The 15,794-nt window shown below is 41.2% G+C and overlaps 1 protein-coding gene across 1 annotated transcript in view; it reads left to right on the plus strand.

Moving 5' to 3' along the window:
• The window catches only part of MYCBP2 (MYC binding protein 2), a gene marked incomplete in the record, with an annotated part of 1,460,675 nt that overhangs the window by 551,645 nt on the left and 893,236 nt on the right, over positions 1 to 15,794 (plus strand). Inside the window, 1 exon segment of the mRNA XM_053707907.1 lies at positions 14,175 to 14,379. Within this exon segment, the coding sequence (XP_053563882.1) occupies positions 14,175 to 14,379 (205 nt within the window).

Genomic DNA, 15,794 nt, shown 5'->3' on the forward strand with positions numbered 1-15,794 from the left:
TTAATTTGGTTTTGAAGGTTTTACAGGCTCCTCCTTTTGAACTTATTCATTCTTTGGACATTAAACTACTTTTCTCTTGTAATGTGTATCCAGTCCACGGGTTCATCCATTACTTGTGGGATATTCTCCTTCCCAACAGAGGACATCCACAGCAGAGCTGTCTATATAGCTCCTCCCCTAACTGCCACCCCCAGTCATTCTCTTGCAACTCTCGACAAGATAGGAAGTATCAAGAGATATGTGGTGACTTAGTGTAGTTTTACCTTCAATCAAGAGTTTGTTATTTTTAAACGGTACCGGCATTGTACTGTTTTACTCTCAGGCAGAAATTAGAAGAAGAATTCTGCCTGGAGGTTTGATGATCTTAGCAGTTTGTAACTAAGGTCCATTGCTGTTCTCACACATAACTGAAGAATATGGGAAACCTTCAGTTGGGGGAACGGTCTGCAGATTACCTGCTTTGAGGTATGTTCAGTATTTTTATTTCTAGAGAGATGAATAAGTTCTAGAAAATGCTGACAGAGCCTTGTGTATTTGAGGTAAGCCTGATGCAGTGATTTAACAGCGACTGGGATCATGCTTACAAAACAGGGTAATACTCATGTTAATATTCATATTACTTAGTGACAAAACGTTTACATAATTTCATAAATAGGACGTTTTTTCTCTGAGGGAGATAAGTCTTTATTTGGGGCCTAGTTTCCACATGGCTAGTTAGATACTCCTAGGAGTATTTTCTTAAGGCCCCTCTGACATCCAGTACATGGTTGGAGGGGCCTATTTTAGCGCTCTAACTGCGCAGTTTTAATTCAAACTGAGACATCCAGCTTACCTAGAGGAGTCCTCTGGCATCTGATGACCATTTCAAAGGGGTTATTTCTGCACAAAATCATTTGAGGGCAGGTAGGAGCCTCAGCAGAGCTGTGGCAGGGTGCTCAATTGACTTTTAACGTTTTTCAATCCGGTTTGGGGGCTAAGGGGTTAATCATCCATTTGCAAGTGGGTGCAATGTTGCTTTAGTCCCTTACTCACACTGTAAAAATTTCAAAGAATTTACTGTATTTTTACACTGTTTTGCAGTTTAGGTGCTAGTTTTTTTTTCTCTTAAAGGCACAGTAACGTTTTTGTTTAATTGCTGTTTCACCTTTATTAAAGTGTTTTCCAAGCTTGCTTGTCTCATTACTAGTCTGTTAAACATGTCTGACATAGAGGAAACTCCTTGTTCAATATGTTTGGAAGCCATGGTGGAACCCCCTCTTAGAATGTGTACCAAATGTACTGAAAATTCTATAAACTATAAAGACCATATTATGGCGCTTAGAGAATCCCCTGGAGATAAATCTTTGACTGAAAAGAGGGAGATTATGCCATCTAACTCTCCCCATGTGTCAGAACCTATAACTCCCGCTCACGTGACGCCAAGTACATCTAGCGCGTCTAATTTTTTTACCTTACAGGACATGGCGGCAGTTATGAATGCTACCCTCTCAGAGGTATTCTCCAAACTGCCAGGGCTAAAAGGAAAGCGAGACAACTCTGGGGCTAGAACTAATACAGAGTTTTCTAATGCTTTAAGGCCTGTGTCCGATACACCCTCACAATACTCAGAAGCCGAGGCAGGTGAGCTTCTATCTGTGGGTGACATTTCAGACTCAGGGAAGGCGTTGCTTCAGTCTGATTCTGAAATGACAGCGTTTAAATTTAAGCTTGAACACCTCCGCTTATTGCTTAGGGAGGTTTTAGCGACTCTGAATGACTGTGACCCCATTGTGGTTCCAGAGAAATTGTGTAAAATGGACAAATACTTTGCAGTGCCTGTTTACACCGATGTTTTTCCAGTCCCTAAGAGGTTTTCGGAAATTATTGCTAAGGAATGGGATAGACCAGGTGTGCCATTCTCTCCCCCTCCAGCTTTCAAAAAGATGTTTCCCGTAGATGCCACCATACGGGACTCGTGGCAGACGGTTCCTAAGGTGGAGGGAGCAGTCTCTACCCTAGCTAAGCGTACAACTATCCCCGTCGAGGACAGTTGTGCTTTCCTAGATCCTATGGATAAAAAATTGGTGGGTCTCCTTAAGAAAATTTTTATACATCAAGGTTTTATTCTCCAGCCTCTTGCATGCATTGCCCCAGTTACTGCTGCAGCGGCTTTTTGGTTTGAGTCTCTTGAGGAGGCTCTACAGGTGGAGACGATATTCTAGACAGGATTAAAGCTCTTAAGTTAGCTAACTTCTTTTATTTCTGATGCCATTTTTCATTTAGCCAAGCTAATGGCTAAGAATTCAGGTTTTGTCATTTTGGCGCGTAGGGCGCTATGGCTTAAGTCCTGGTCAGCAGACGTTACTTCAAAGTCTAAGCTTCTTAACATCCCCTTCAAGGGACAGACCCTATTCGGGCTCGGTCTGAAGGAGATCATTTCTGATATTACTGGAGGAAAAGGTCACGCCCTTCCTCAGGATAGGTCCAATAAGTTAAAGACCAAACAGAATAATTTTCGTTCCTTTCGAAACTTCAAGAGCGGCGCAGCTTCAGTTTCCTCTAATGCAAAACAAGAGGGTCCAGTCCAAACCAGTCTGGAGACCTAACCAGGCTTGGAACAAGGGGAAGCAGGCCAAGAAACCTGCGGCTGCCTCTAAGACGGCATGAAGGAGTAGCCCCCGATCCGGGACCGGATCTAGTGGGGGGCAGACTTTCTCTCTTCGCCCAGGCTTGGGCAAGAGACGTCCAGGATCCCTGGGCATTAGAGATTGTTTCCCAGGGATATCTTCTGGACTTCAAAGCTTCATCTCCAAAGGGGAGATTTCATCTCTCACAATTATCTGTAAACCAGATAAAGAGAGAGGCATTCTTACGTTGTGTTCAAGACCCCCTACTGGTTATGGAACTGATCCACCCAGTTCCAAGGGAGGAACAGGGGCAGGGCTTCTATTCAAATCTGTTTATAGTTCCCAAAAAAGAGGGAACTTTCAGAACAATCTTGCATCTCAAGATCCTAAACAAATTTCTCAGGATCCCATCCTTCAAGATGGAGACTATCCGAACCATCCTCCCTATGATCCAGGAGGGTCAATATATGACTACCGTGGACTTAAAGGATGCTTATATCCCCATTCCGATTCACAGAGATCATCATCAGTTCCTCAGGTTCGCCTTTTTAGACAGGCATTACCAGTTTGTGGCTCTTCCCTTCGGGTTAGCCACGGCACCAAGAATCTTTACGAAGGTTCTAGGGTCCCTTCTGGCGGTTTTAAGGCCATGGGGCATAGCGGTGGCTCCTTACCTAGAGGACATTCTGATACAGGCATCGACTTTTCAAATCGCGAAGTCCCATACGGACATTGTTCTGGCCTTTCTGAGGTCTCACGGGTGGAAGGTGAACGAAGAAAAGAGTTCTCTCTCCCCTCTCACAAGAGTTTCCTTCCTAGGAACACTGATAGATTCAGTAGAAATGAAAATTTTTCTGATAGAGGTCAGGTTATCAAAGCTTCTAACTTCCTGCCGTGCTCTTCATTCCACTTCTCGTCCGTCAGTGGCTCAGTGTATGAAGTAATCGGCCTAATGGTAGCAGCAATGGACATAGTTCCGTTTGCCCGCCTACATCTCAGACCACTGCAACTTTGCATGCTCAATTAGTGGAATGGGGATTACACAGATTTGTCCCCTCTGCTAAATCTGGAACAAGAGACCAGGGATTCTCTTCTCTGGTGGTTATCTCGGGTCCATCTGTCCAGGGGAATGAGTTTCCGCAGGCCAGAGTGGACTATAGTGACGACAGATGCCAGCCTTCTGGGCTGGGACGCAGTCTGGAACTCCCTGAAGGCTCAGGGTTCGTGGACTCAGGAGGAAGCCCTCCTTCCGATAAACATTCTGGAAATGAGTGATATTCAATGCTCTTCAGGCTTGGCCTCAACTAGCTGCGGTCAGGTTCATCAGATTTCAGTCGGACAATATCACGACTGTAGCCTATATCAACCATCAGGGGGGAACAAGAAGCCCCCTGGCAATGTTGGAGGTTTCAAAGATAATTCTATGGGCAGAGGTTCACTCTTGCCATCTCTCAGCTATCCATATCCCAGGAGTAGAGAACTGGGAGGCGGATTTTCTAAGTCGGCAGACTTTTCATCCGGGGGAGTGGGAGCTCCATCCGGAGGTATTTGCCCAGCTGATTCAACTATGGGGCAAACCAGAACTGGATCTGATGGTGTCTCGTCAGAACGCCAAGCTTCCTTGTTACGGGTCCAGGTCAAGGGATCCCCAGGCAGCGCTGATAGATGCTCTAGCAGTGCCCTGGTCCTTCAGCCTGGCCTATGTGTTCCCACCATTTCCTCTCCTCCCTCGTCTGATTGCCAAGATCAAGCAGGAGAGAGCTTCAGTGATTTTGATAGCACCGGCGTGGCCACGCAGGACTTGGTATGCAGATCTGGTGGACATGTCATCCCTTCCACCATGGACTCTGCAGCTGAGGCAGGACCTTCTACTCCAAGGTCCATTCAAACATCCAAATCTAATTTTTCTGCGTCTGACTGCTTGGAGATTGAACGCTTGATTTTATCAAAACGTGGTTTCTCCGAGTTGTCATTGATACCTTAATTCAGGCTCGAAAGCCTGTCACCAGGAAAATCTATCATAAGATATGGTGTAAATATCTTCATTGGTGTGAATCCAAGGGTTACTCATGGAGTAAAGTCAGGATTCCTAGGATATTATCCTTTCTCCAAGAAGGATTGGAGAAGGGATTGTCAGCTAGTTCCTTAAAGGGACAGATTTGCTCTGTCTATTCTTCTGCACAAGCGTCTGGCAGATGTTCCAGACGTTTTGTCAGGCTTTAGTTAGAATCAAGCCTGTGTTTAAACCTGTTGCTCCGCCATGGAGTTTAAATTTAGTTCTTAAAGTTCTTCAAGGGGTTCCGTTTGAACCTCTGCATTCCATAGATATCAAGCTTTTATCTTGGAAAGTTCTGTTTCTGGTAGCTATCTCTTCGGCTTGAAGAGTTTCAGAGTTATCTGCCTTACAGTGTGATTCCCCTTATCTGATCTTCCATGCAGATAAGGTAGTTTTGCGTACCAAACCTGGGTTTCTTCCTAAGGTGGTATCTAATAAGAATATCAATCAGGAGATTGTTGTTCCGTCACTGTGTCCTAATCCTTCTTCAAATAAAGAACGTCTATTACACAATCTTGACGTGGTTCGTGCTTTAAAGTTTTATTTACAAGCTACTAAGGATTTTCGTCAAACATCTGCATTGTTTGTTGTCTACTCTGGACAGAGGAGAGGCCAAAAGGCTTCGGCATCTTCTCTTTCTTTTTGGCTGAGAAGCATAATCCGTTTAGCTTATGAGACTGTTGGCCAGCAGCCTCCTGAAAGAATTACAGCTCATTCCACTAGAGCGGTAGCTTCCACATGGGCTTTTAAAAATGAGGCCTCTGTTGAACAGATTTGTAAGGCGTCGACTTGGTCTTCGCTTCATACCTTTTCTAAATTCTACAAATTTGATACGTTTGCTTCCTCGGAGGCTATTTTTGGGAGAAAGGTCTTGCAGGCAGTGGTGCCTTCCGTTTAAGTTCCTGCCTTGTCCCTCCCTTCATCCGTGTCCTAAAGCTTTGGCATTGGTATCCCACAAGTAATGGATGAACCCGTGGACTGGATACACCTTACAAGAGAAAACAAAATTTATGCTTACCTGATAAATTTCTTTCTCTTGTGGTGTATCCAGTCCACGGCCCGCCCTGTCACTTTTAGGCAGTTGTTTTTTATTTTTAAACTACAGTCAACACTGCACCCTATAGTTTCTCCTTTTTCTTGCTTGTCTTTGGTCTAATGACTGGGGGTGGCAGTTAGGGGAGGAGCTATATAGACAGCTCTGCTGTGGGTGTCCTCTTGCAACTGCCTGTTGGGAAGGAGAATATCCCACAAGTAATGGATGAACCCGTGGACTGGATACACCACAAGAGAGAGAAATTTATCAGGTAAGCTATAAATTTTGTTTCTTGGAAAGTGTCGTTCCTTTTGGCCATCTCTTCTGCTAGAAGAGTTTCTGAATTATCTGCCTTTCTTGTGAATCTTTTTCATCAGGATAAGGCGGTTTTGCGGACTTCGTTTAAATTCTTACCGAAGGTTGTGAATTCTAACAACATTAATAGAGAAATTGTTGTCCCTTCCTTGTGTCCTAATCCTAAGAATTCTTTGGAGAGATCTTTACATTCTTTGGATGTGGTAAGAGCTTTGAAATATTATGTTGAAGCTACTAAAGATTTCAGGAAGACTTCTAGTCTAATTGTTATCTTTTCGGGTTCTAGGAAAGGTCAGAAGGCTTCTACTGTTTCCTTGGCTTCGTGGTTAAAGCTTTTGATTCATCAAGCTTATTTGGAGTCGGGTCATGCCCCGCCTCAGAGAATTACAGCTCATTCTACTAGATCAGTCTCCACTTCGTGGGCTTTTAAGAATGAAGCTTCAGTTGATCAGATTTGCAAAGCAGCAACTTGGTCTTCTTTGCATACATTTATTACATTTTACCGTTTTGATGCATTTGCTTCTTCGGAAGCAGTTTTTGGTAGAAAAGTTCTTCAGGCAGCTGTTTCAGTTTTATTCTTCTGCTTATGATTTCAGTTTTTCTTTTCATTTATGAGAATAAACTTATATTTTGGGTTGTGGATTAATTTTTTTCAACAAAAAATGTCTGTTTTTATTTTATCCCTCCCTCTCTAGTGACTCTTGCGTGGAGTTCCACATCTTGGGTATTGCTATCCCATACGTTACTAGCTCATGGACTCTTGCCAATTACATGAAAGAAAATATAATTTATGTAAGAACTTATCTGATAAATTAATTTCTTTCATATTGGCAAGAGTCCATGAGGCCCACCCTTTTTATGGTGGTTATGATTTTTTTGTATAAAGCACAATTATTTCCAAATTCCTTTGTTGATGCTTTTTACTCCTTTCTTTATCACCCCACTACTTGACTATTCGTTAAACTGAATTGTGGGTGTGGTGAGGGGTGTATTTATAGGCATTTTGAGGTTTGGGAAACTTTGCCCCTCCTGGTAGGAATGTATATCCCATACGTCACTAGCTCATGGACTCTTGCCAATATGAAAGAATTTAATTTATCATTTTTTTACATAAATTTTTACATAAATTATGTTTTTCCCGAGAGGCTACCACCTTGCGGGATCAACTAGAGTAATCAGGGTCTCAGTGAGGCTCCTTTTGTATCTTGGCATTAGGGGTTAATATCTCCTAAGGGGGGGTTATATGAACAGGTTTTTTTTTAATAATGTTTGTGATTCAACCTGCTTATGTGCAGTGTTACTTAGGCTCATGGTTTTGTGGAACAGAACGGCCTTGGAAGTGACACGGCCTTTGCGGTCGGGCACACTTTTTCTGGACTGTACGGCTTACCTTGTGACTGCGTGGTTACGTTTTGGACTCTCCAGTCCCGCATTCCTGACCGTGTGGCGATGGAGAAATTCTGTTTCTATGGTGCATAGGAAATGGTGAGTGCCCCAGCCATTGTTGGTGTAAGGTGCCGTTTAGATTTTTTTTAAATTTGGTCCTTTTTTTGTATTCATATCCCAGTTATGGAGGATTCTGATGTTGAGATTGAAGTCGTGTCTGATTCAGATTCTACTTATTGTAGTGAATATGAATCGGCCCAGATGACACATGACCGTCAGTTATGTTCCATATGTTGTGCTAGAGGGCTCAATTCCTCAGGATCGGGGAATCTAGGGGCCGCTGATCCATCCGCCTCTGGGGGTGCTGTCCCTCGAGTGGCGAGTTCCCTACCACTTACTGTTGCTACACGTGCAGGTGACCCAGATTATGCTTATCCTTCCCTGGATGGGGGCATGTTACCTCCAGAGGTTGCGGCACGTTTACATATTGAAATCCTGATGGCAATGGCGCATCTGCAGCTTCCAGATATCTGCTTAAGATTATGTTTGTGTCCAGTCAACCCGGGCCTCCCAGGCATGGGGTGGCCCGTTCAGCTCTCCGGGGGAGCGACTGTTCCTGAGGCTCTGGTGGAAGCGTGCTGTGTTTTTCGTTAAAGACTGTCGCGCCTTCGTGTTCTGTTAGGCACGTTTTGGCGTTGGATAAGCCCATCCTTAATGGATGAAGGAGTTAAGTCTTCTACTTCGAATAGCTCACAGAATTAAATATAAAGGGATTAAGTAATCTTCTTATAGTCTGGTTATTGAGTATCCTTTCCAATCTGAGCTTGGTTGAGCAGGGTTCCGTTAGGCTGCTCCTGTGGGTGTGTCTGTTCTTTATATGGGAAAACCTACGGGTTGCCTTTTCTTTTATTAAATCCGGTTAGGATTACTTTTATTTGATTTCAAAGCTCATGTTTGGTTTTATATTCCTTCAGGAGTTTTCCTTCTGGAATCGATACTCGCGATTTCTTGATCGCACTGTTACTTCTACGGAAGTTTTATTCTGGGGACATGTTTTAGTCCAATGTGTTGTCCGTCGTTTATTTTTCCCTCCCTGGGTGCGAATATTGCAGCCTTAACAGTAAGGGCTCTGGTTCAGACTGATTTTGATTGGGTTCAGCTGCTTCTGTCTTGAGGCCTCTTTCACTCTCATGGCACCTGTTCTTCCTGGCTGGTCCGGTTAGGGCACGGAGTGATTGCTTTATTATTTGTGTTTTTCTTAGCTTGTTTTACAAGTGTCTTCTAAGCATTCTGAGAGGACCTGAGGGACTGGGGGGGGGGGCATGGGGAACTGGTTCAGTCCTCAGCAACCCTTAAGTTGGTCATTTGGGACTCAGTGGAGTTCTAGTGCGTCACACTCTGTTGGTTCCAATATCGTCGGGATTTGAGTGTTTCCCTCCCCGCATGGGTTGAAGATTTGGAGGTGTTGCCGTTATGGGTGGTCTTGCCCTTTTAGGGCTATTGTCCTTTTGGACTTGTTCCTTAGAGGTTGATGTTGCTGTCTTTTCCTACTCTGAGGGTTAGTCGTTCCTTATTATTGATAGGCTATGTGGTCTCCTTATCCTGGCTCCTTCTAGGGATTTTGGGGTTTGGGATGCTATGCATTCTTTTTCCTTGTGGTTCTGTCTTGTTTGGGGTCTGGGCATTGCCTTTCCTTGTTTTCAGGAACCCTTAGGGTCTCTGTGAGCTTGCCTCACTTTTTGGGATTTTCCATTTTTTGGATCTGATTGCACCCTGTTTAGGGTCTTCCGGGAATCTTTGGTTGTTCCTCCGTGTCCTCTTCCCTTTGAGAGTTTTCAGATGTTGTCCCCCTTTTTTTCTTGTAAGGGGGTCTAATTGAGGACCAACCTTGAGGCGATGGTGTCTCATGGAGGAGTGTTGGCTCAGTTGCGTCTGTTCTGCGGTTTCTAGCAAGGTTCGTGGACTATCTGCGGATCAGTGTCCTTGGGGCCTTTTTCTCTTGTAAGATGTATCGAGTCCACGGATTCATCCATACTTGTGGGATATTCTCATTCCCTATAGGAAGTGGCAAAGAGAGCACCCACAGCAGGGCTGTCTATATAGCTCCTCCCTTAGCTCCACCCCCAGTCATTCTCTTTGCCTACTCTAAGAGGGTAAAGTGAGATTTATCGTAAGATTTGGCGCAAATATTTTTATTTGTGTGAATCCAAGGGTTACTCATGGAGTAAGATTAGGATTCGTAGAATATTGTCTTTTCTCCAAGAAGGATTGGAGAAGGGATTATCAGCTAGTTAGTTAAAAGAGCAAATATCTGCTTTGTCTATTCTTTTACACAAACGTCTGGCGGATGTCCCAGACCTTCAAGCATTTAGTTAGGCCTTGGTCAGGATCAAGCCTGTATTTAAACCTGTTGCTCCACCATGGAGCCTAAACTTAGTTCTTAAAGTTCTTCAAGGGGTTCCGTTTGAACCTATGCATTCCATAGATATTAAGCTTCTATCTTGGAAAGTTTTGTTTTTGGTAGCTATCTCTTCGGCTCGAAGAGTTTCTGAGTTATCTGCTTTACAGTGTGACTCACCTTACCTTGTTTTCCATGCAGATAAGGTGGTTTTGCGTACCAAACCCGTGTTTCTTCCTAAGGTTGTTTCTAATAGGAATATCAATCAGGAGATTGTTGTTCCTTTACTGTGTCCTAATCCTTCATCAAAGAAGGAACGTCTGTTGCACAATCTTGATGTGGTTCGTGCTTTAAAGTTCTACTTACAAGCAACTAAAGATTTCCGTCAAACATCTTCATTGTTTGTGGTTTATTCTGGTAAACGGAGAGGTCAAAAGGCTACGGCTACCTCTGTTTCCTTTTGGCTGAAAAGCATCATCCGTTTGGCTTATGAGACTGCTGGCCAGCAGCCTCCTGAAATAATTACTGCTCATTCTACTAATCTGTTGAACAGATTTGTAAGGCGGCGACTTGGTCTTCGCTTCATACTTTTTCCAAATTTTCCAAATTAGATACTTTTGCTTCTTCTGAGGCTATTTTTTGGAGAAGGGTTCTACAAGCAGTGGTGTCTTCCGTTTAAGGTCCCTGTCTTGTCCCTCCCTTCATCCGTGTCCTAAAGCTTTGGTATTGGTATCCCACAAGTATGGATGAATCCGTGGACTCGATACATCTGACAAGAGAAAACATAATTTATGCTTACCTGATAAATTTATTTCTCTTGTGACGTATCGAGTCCACGGCCCGCCCTCTTTATTAAGACAGGCAATATATTTTTATTTAAAAAACTTCAGTCACCACGGCACCCTATATTTTCTCCTTTTTCTTCCTAGCCTTCGGTCGAATGACTGAGGGGTGGAGCTAAGGGAGGAGCTATATAGACAGCTCTGCTGTGGGTGCTCTCTTTGCCACTTCCTGTAGGGAATGAGAATATCCCACAAGTATGGATGAATCCGTGGATTCGATACATCACAAGAGAAATAAATTATCAGGTAAGCATAAATTATGTTTTTTTCCCTTTTCAAATGTTTTCTTGGCTTCGGACGAAGCAGGATTTTTTTTTGGGTTGTGGTTTCAGGCCTGGGGCCCTCAGAATGGGCCGCCTTTTGTAAACTCCCGTTTTAGCATTCAGTGTCCTCTATAGCTTGGGTATTGTTTTCCCAAAAGTAATGAATGCAGCTGTGGACTCTTTCCATTTATGAAGAAAAACATAAATTATGCTTACCTGATGCATTTCTTTTCTTCAGATGGAAAGAGTCCACAGCTCCCCGCCCGTATTTTTCTGTGGGGCGGACGTAATTTTTGTTCTTCTGGCACCTTTTCACCCTGATATTTTTTTCTACTGTTCCTTGTTCCTCGGCAGAATGACTGGGGAATAAGGCAAGTGGGAGGAGTTTTTAAAGTGAATGTCAATTTTGATGAATTAGTGCCTGGTTTTTAATAATCCTATTAAAAACAAGGGCACTTTAATTAATCAAAATTGACATTTCACTTGTTTTCTTCAAAAACTTACCTTCTAATCCTGGCAGCCGCTCCATTGATTCCCCCGGCCGTCGGAAGACTCTGCAACGTCAGAAATGACGAATCCGGCTTCCTCAAATCACGGCTCCCCCCCCCCACGCCCGGGGGAATCTTGGCCTGATGCAGCGCCGTGATTGGAGGAAGACGGATTCGTCATTTTGGACCTGCGATGATGGCTTGCAACGGGCGGATGAAGTGCTGGAGCGGCTGCAAGGATTAAAAGTTAAGTTTTTGAAGAAAACGAGTGAAATGTCAATTTTGATGAATTAAAGTGAAAGTAAATTTTTAGGCTTTACAACTCATCCAAGTATTGTATTGCATTAGCATATCCAGATCGCTATATTTTTTTTAATTTTTTTTTTATTATCAGTTTTATTTTTACTTTTATAATGTCTACCGTTATCTATCATGCTCCACCCATCTTCCACTTCCTATCTTTCTGTGTGTTGACGTATAGAGCGATCCCACTCGCTCTATATGTAGCTGTAATGCGCGTTCACAAGTAACGAGCGTATAGCGCATGCGCGAATCGTCGATGGATCCTTCAATGCGCATGCGTTTGTTTGAACAGCCGGTGTCCAATGCGCATGCGTCAATGTCTTTGTAAACATAGTACTCAATGAATGACATAATGTATGCATTCAGTACTATGCTATTTATGCAAGTGAGCGATGTTAATGTTGCCGAGTCTAAACAGATGACGTTCTTGGCTCAGTGGCGAAAAACGGGTATGCGCGAATCGGGAATGCTCGACCAACAAATTTATGCATAATATTTGCCGCATGCGCAACTCAATCAAAAGGCTAATGATGTAGCTGCACGGCAGAAAGTCAATTGGATGATCAAACAACGTGATCAGGAAGTAAAATTTAAAAAAAAACGGGTTGAATTGTAAGCTGACAAAAATATTTCATTGCGGATCAAAATGTATTTACATCGAACTTTGTAAAAAATCGTGAATGAAAGTACTATTATTTTTAGATGAACTATGTAACTGAGGATAGCAAAGCATGTAACTTTACCTTAACTTTAAAGTGCCCTTGTTTTTAATAGGATTATTAAAAACCTGCACTAATTCATCAAAATTGACATTCACTTTAAGCCTTTGGCTGGGGTGTCTTTGCCTCCTCCTGGTGGCCAGGTTTTGAATTCCAAAAAGTAAGGAATGCAGCTGTGGACTCTTTCCATCTGAAGAAAAGAAAATTATCAGGTAAGCATAATTCATGTTTTTCTCCAGGTCGATGCAAGTTAGCCATCTATTATCTGTGAGTTCAGGTTTCTGCCCCTTCTGTGTTAACATTTTTTTTATTCTTTAAGACTGTTTGTTTTTTTTACAGCTAAAACGCATTCTCAAGTTTAAAGTTTTTTTATAATGCTGGTAGTACATGGAGTACCCTCCTCTTGCCAACTCTGAAGAATACTCTTTGGTACATGTAATGGGCAGGCAAATTGTGTTAAACGAATATAGGCTTATAATGGTTTATGCAGAAATCTCCAAAGGCGATAATTAGTATACAGAACTTGTTTGTGAGCGCATTTTATCTAGCCCTGATATATACACTAATTATAATTTGAATACATACCAATTGGAAAAAGCATTGGAAATTTAAATAGTTTCTTATTAATGACAGCTATTACCAGTGTCCTGGATTCCTGCCCTATTTGAATATCTTTCCTTTTTTTCTATTTTAATAATACCTTGTTAGAGCACATGGAGAAATGTCCTAAAAGGGACAGTTCACCGAAAAATGTTCTCCCTTTTAAATTGTTCCCAATGATCCATTGATGGAGTGTATTAAATAGTTTACAAGTAGCTCCTTTACCCCTATTTTGGCCTTTGAAATAGGTGATTTAGCTTGTGGTTTCCCTACCTATACTGAAAGTGTTGATACTGGAGTCTCAGCTATTGAATAGCCTAAGTAAACACAGTCAGCAGAAGAAATGACACTCCCAGTGGGGTGCAGGGTAGTTAAGTAATAACATGATCATTTTCCATTGTTCTCTCTATATATTGAGCTTTAGTTTTCCAGACAAATATAAGGAAGCAAAGTGATAACATAATGAGATCTGGTATTACCTGAAACTCAATCCATTGTAGGCTGTGGTTTAAAAGCACAAAACCAGCTACTTCATATACACAAATAAACCTGAAAATTCAATTTCTCATACATTTTATACTCTGCAGCTGGTTTAACAAGTCATTGAAAATGCATTAATATAAAAGCTATTTTACAGTGTACTGTCCCTTTAATTTCACAAAGCATGCATATGTCAATTAGGACTTTTGGGTTCTCAGTTGAAGTACTCATCATCATCATCTTCATCATCATCATCATCCTCATATATAAGCTATAAAGTTTTATTTTAGCTTTCCTCTGGGAGGTCTGTTCATTCATGTGGTGAAACAGATACTGCATACTGAGACAACCGTGATAAGTTTGTTTTCTTACCAAAAAATACAAGTTGATATAGTTTAACTTACATATTCTATTTTTGTTAGGTCATCACCATGGTGTGTGTTCACAATAGATCTAAGTAATGTCTTGCAATGACCACTACAATGTATGTTCTATGCCTTGTGGAAGGAAGCTTGAATGGTGGGATAATGTGACGTGTTGGCTACATTGCCTTGAGAATATGAATTATTCAACATTTTTTTCAGTCAGATTAAAATATTTTAGTTTGTAAAAATACTTTTTTTTTTTTTTTTATACCAACTAGTTTAAAATGTAGTTATATGTTTAATAACTTTTACTTTTTCAGAAAGGGCAGCTTGGACGACCTATTATAGATGTTCCCTACTGGAATGCAAAGCCAGCACCTATGCCCAACATTGGATCGAAGTATGGACGTAAGGCAACCTGGGTTGGTGCAAGTGGAGATCAGACTTTTTTGAGGATTGATGAAGCACTTATAAACTCACATGTTCTTTCTACTTCTGAAATCTTTGCAAGTCGTCACATAATAGGCAAGTAAAATTCTTGGAATTCAATAGTACTTAGATTCACGTTACAATGATACCTTATTTATCTTACTCTTTCTCTGTAAATTCACAAGATGTTAGCACAATCACTTCTACAAAGAAAATAATATTTAAAAAAATAACATACAAACAAAAAAACCACTTCACATAGAGGGGGGCATATAAAGTTTGTTTTACTATAATAATCTCAGTGATAAATATATTACAAATACATAAGTACTTTAATAGTCTGATTTTCATACCCTAAAATAAATTAGGAATATGCATTCCAACTTTTCATTATCTAGCGAATGCCCAATATGGCTGCCGCCAGCAGCATTCGGCTATTTTCGGAGCCAGATTTCTTCTTCTGAATATGCAGCACACTAAGATCTGTGCAAATCGAGACCTAATTGGGTTGCACTTTCGCTAGAAGAAATCAGACAATCCACGTCATGTATAAAGTGCCTTAAAAACAGAAGATTCCCCCTATTACTTTTTGCATGCTAAGCCACATTGATTTCTTTTATATACTGGCAACAAAAATGTGCCAGCAAAACATATATAATTTGTTTCTTTTAATTATGTAAAAATAAATAAATTCCCTGTAAAATTAAAATAAACTTGACATTTTTGTACAGCTGGTATATTTCTGCACACTTTGTAAGAAGCTAAGTGGTCAAAAGAAAATATTTGGTATATTAAGGAAATAGTATGTATTATCTATTTGTATACAGCATAAGCTACAATTTTTTTAAAACGTGTTTACATTTATAGGCTGCTGATACAATTTTAAATTATGATTTTCTCATGTTATGTACTAATACGTTTTCTAATACTGCCCTACACAACAATTTTCAAATAACAAAAAGTCATTGTAGAAGCTGTTGCAGTTTACTTCCAGTAACACTGTACTTCTCCGGTCAATATACTCAAATGATAGGGTGATAAATAACAGAAAACAAAGTGTCTATAATGTTATATGCAGAATGAATACCCAAATCTGGTCAGTATAAAATATTCCTTGCCTGAAAAGATGATGGTTTAAAGTTTGTCTATAGTACGTTCTACACTTTAATGTCTTAGTTTTTTTTTTTTTAGCAACCTTAGCTTGTACCCGATTAATGGTTTCACAGTGGAGATGGCAGAGGGTATCTCATTTACTTATTCCTACTTTTCTTATTTATCATTCTCCTTGTCCTGCTGTATCATGTAAAGGTATGGCTGTTAGTTTCTTTAGGAAGAAGGGGTGCTACAGTAATAAATGCCACCACCTCCATAGTAACTGCAAAACAATTGTGTATGAGAGTTTGTGTGTGTTAATGAGAATACGAGAGATTCATAAATAGGATGTGTGTGTGAGAATATATCTGAGAGAAACTGTGTGACAGAGTGTTTAAAAGTGTGTGGGTGTGAGTCTT

The sequence above is a fragment of the Bombina bombina genome, chromosome 3 (genome assembly GCF_027579735.1).
Source record: "Bombina bombina isolate aBomBom1 chromosome 3, aBomBom1.pri, whole genome shotgun sequence".
NCBI lineage: Eukaryota > Metazoa > Chordata > Amphibia > Anura > Bombinatoridae > Bombina > Bombina bombina.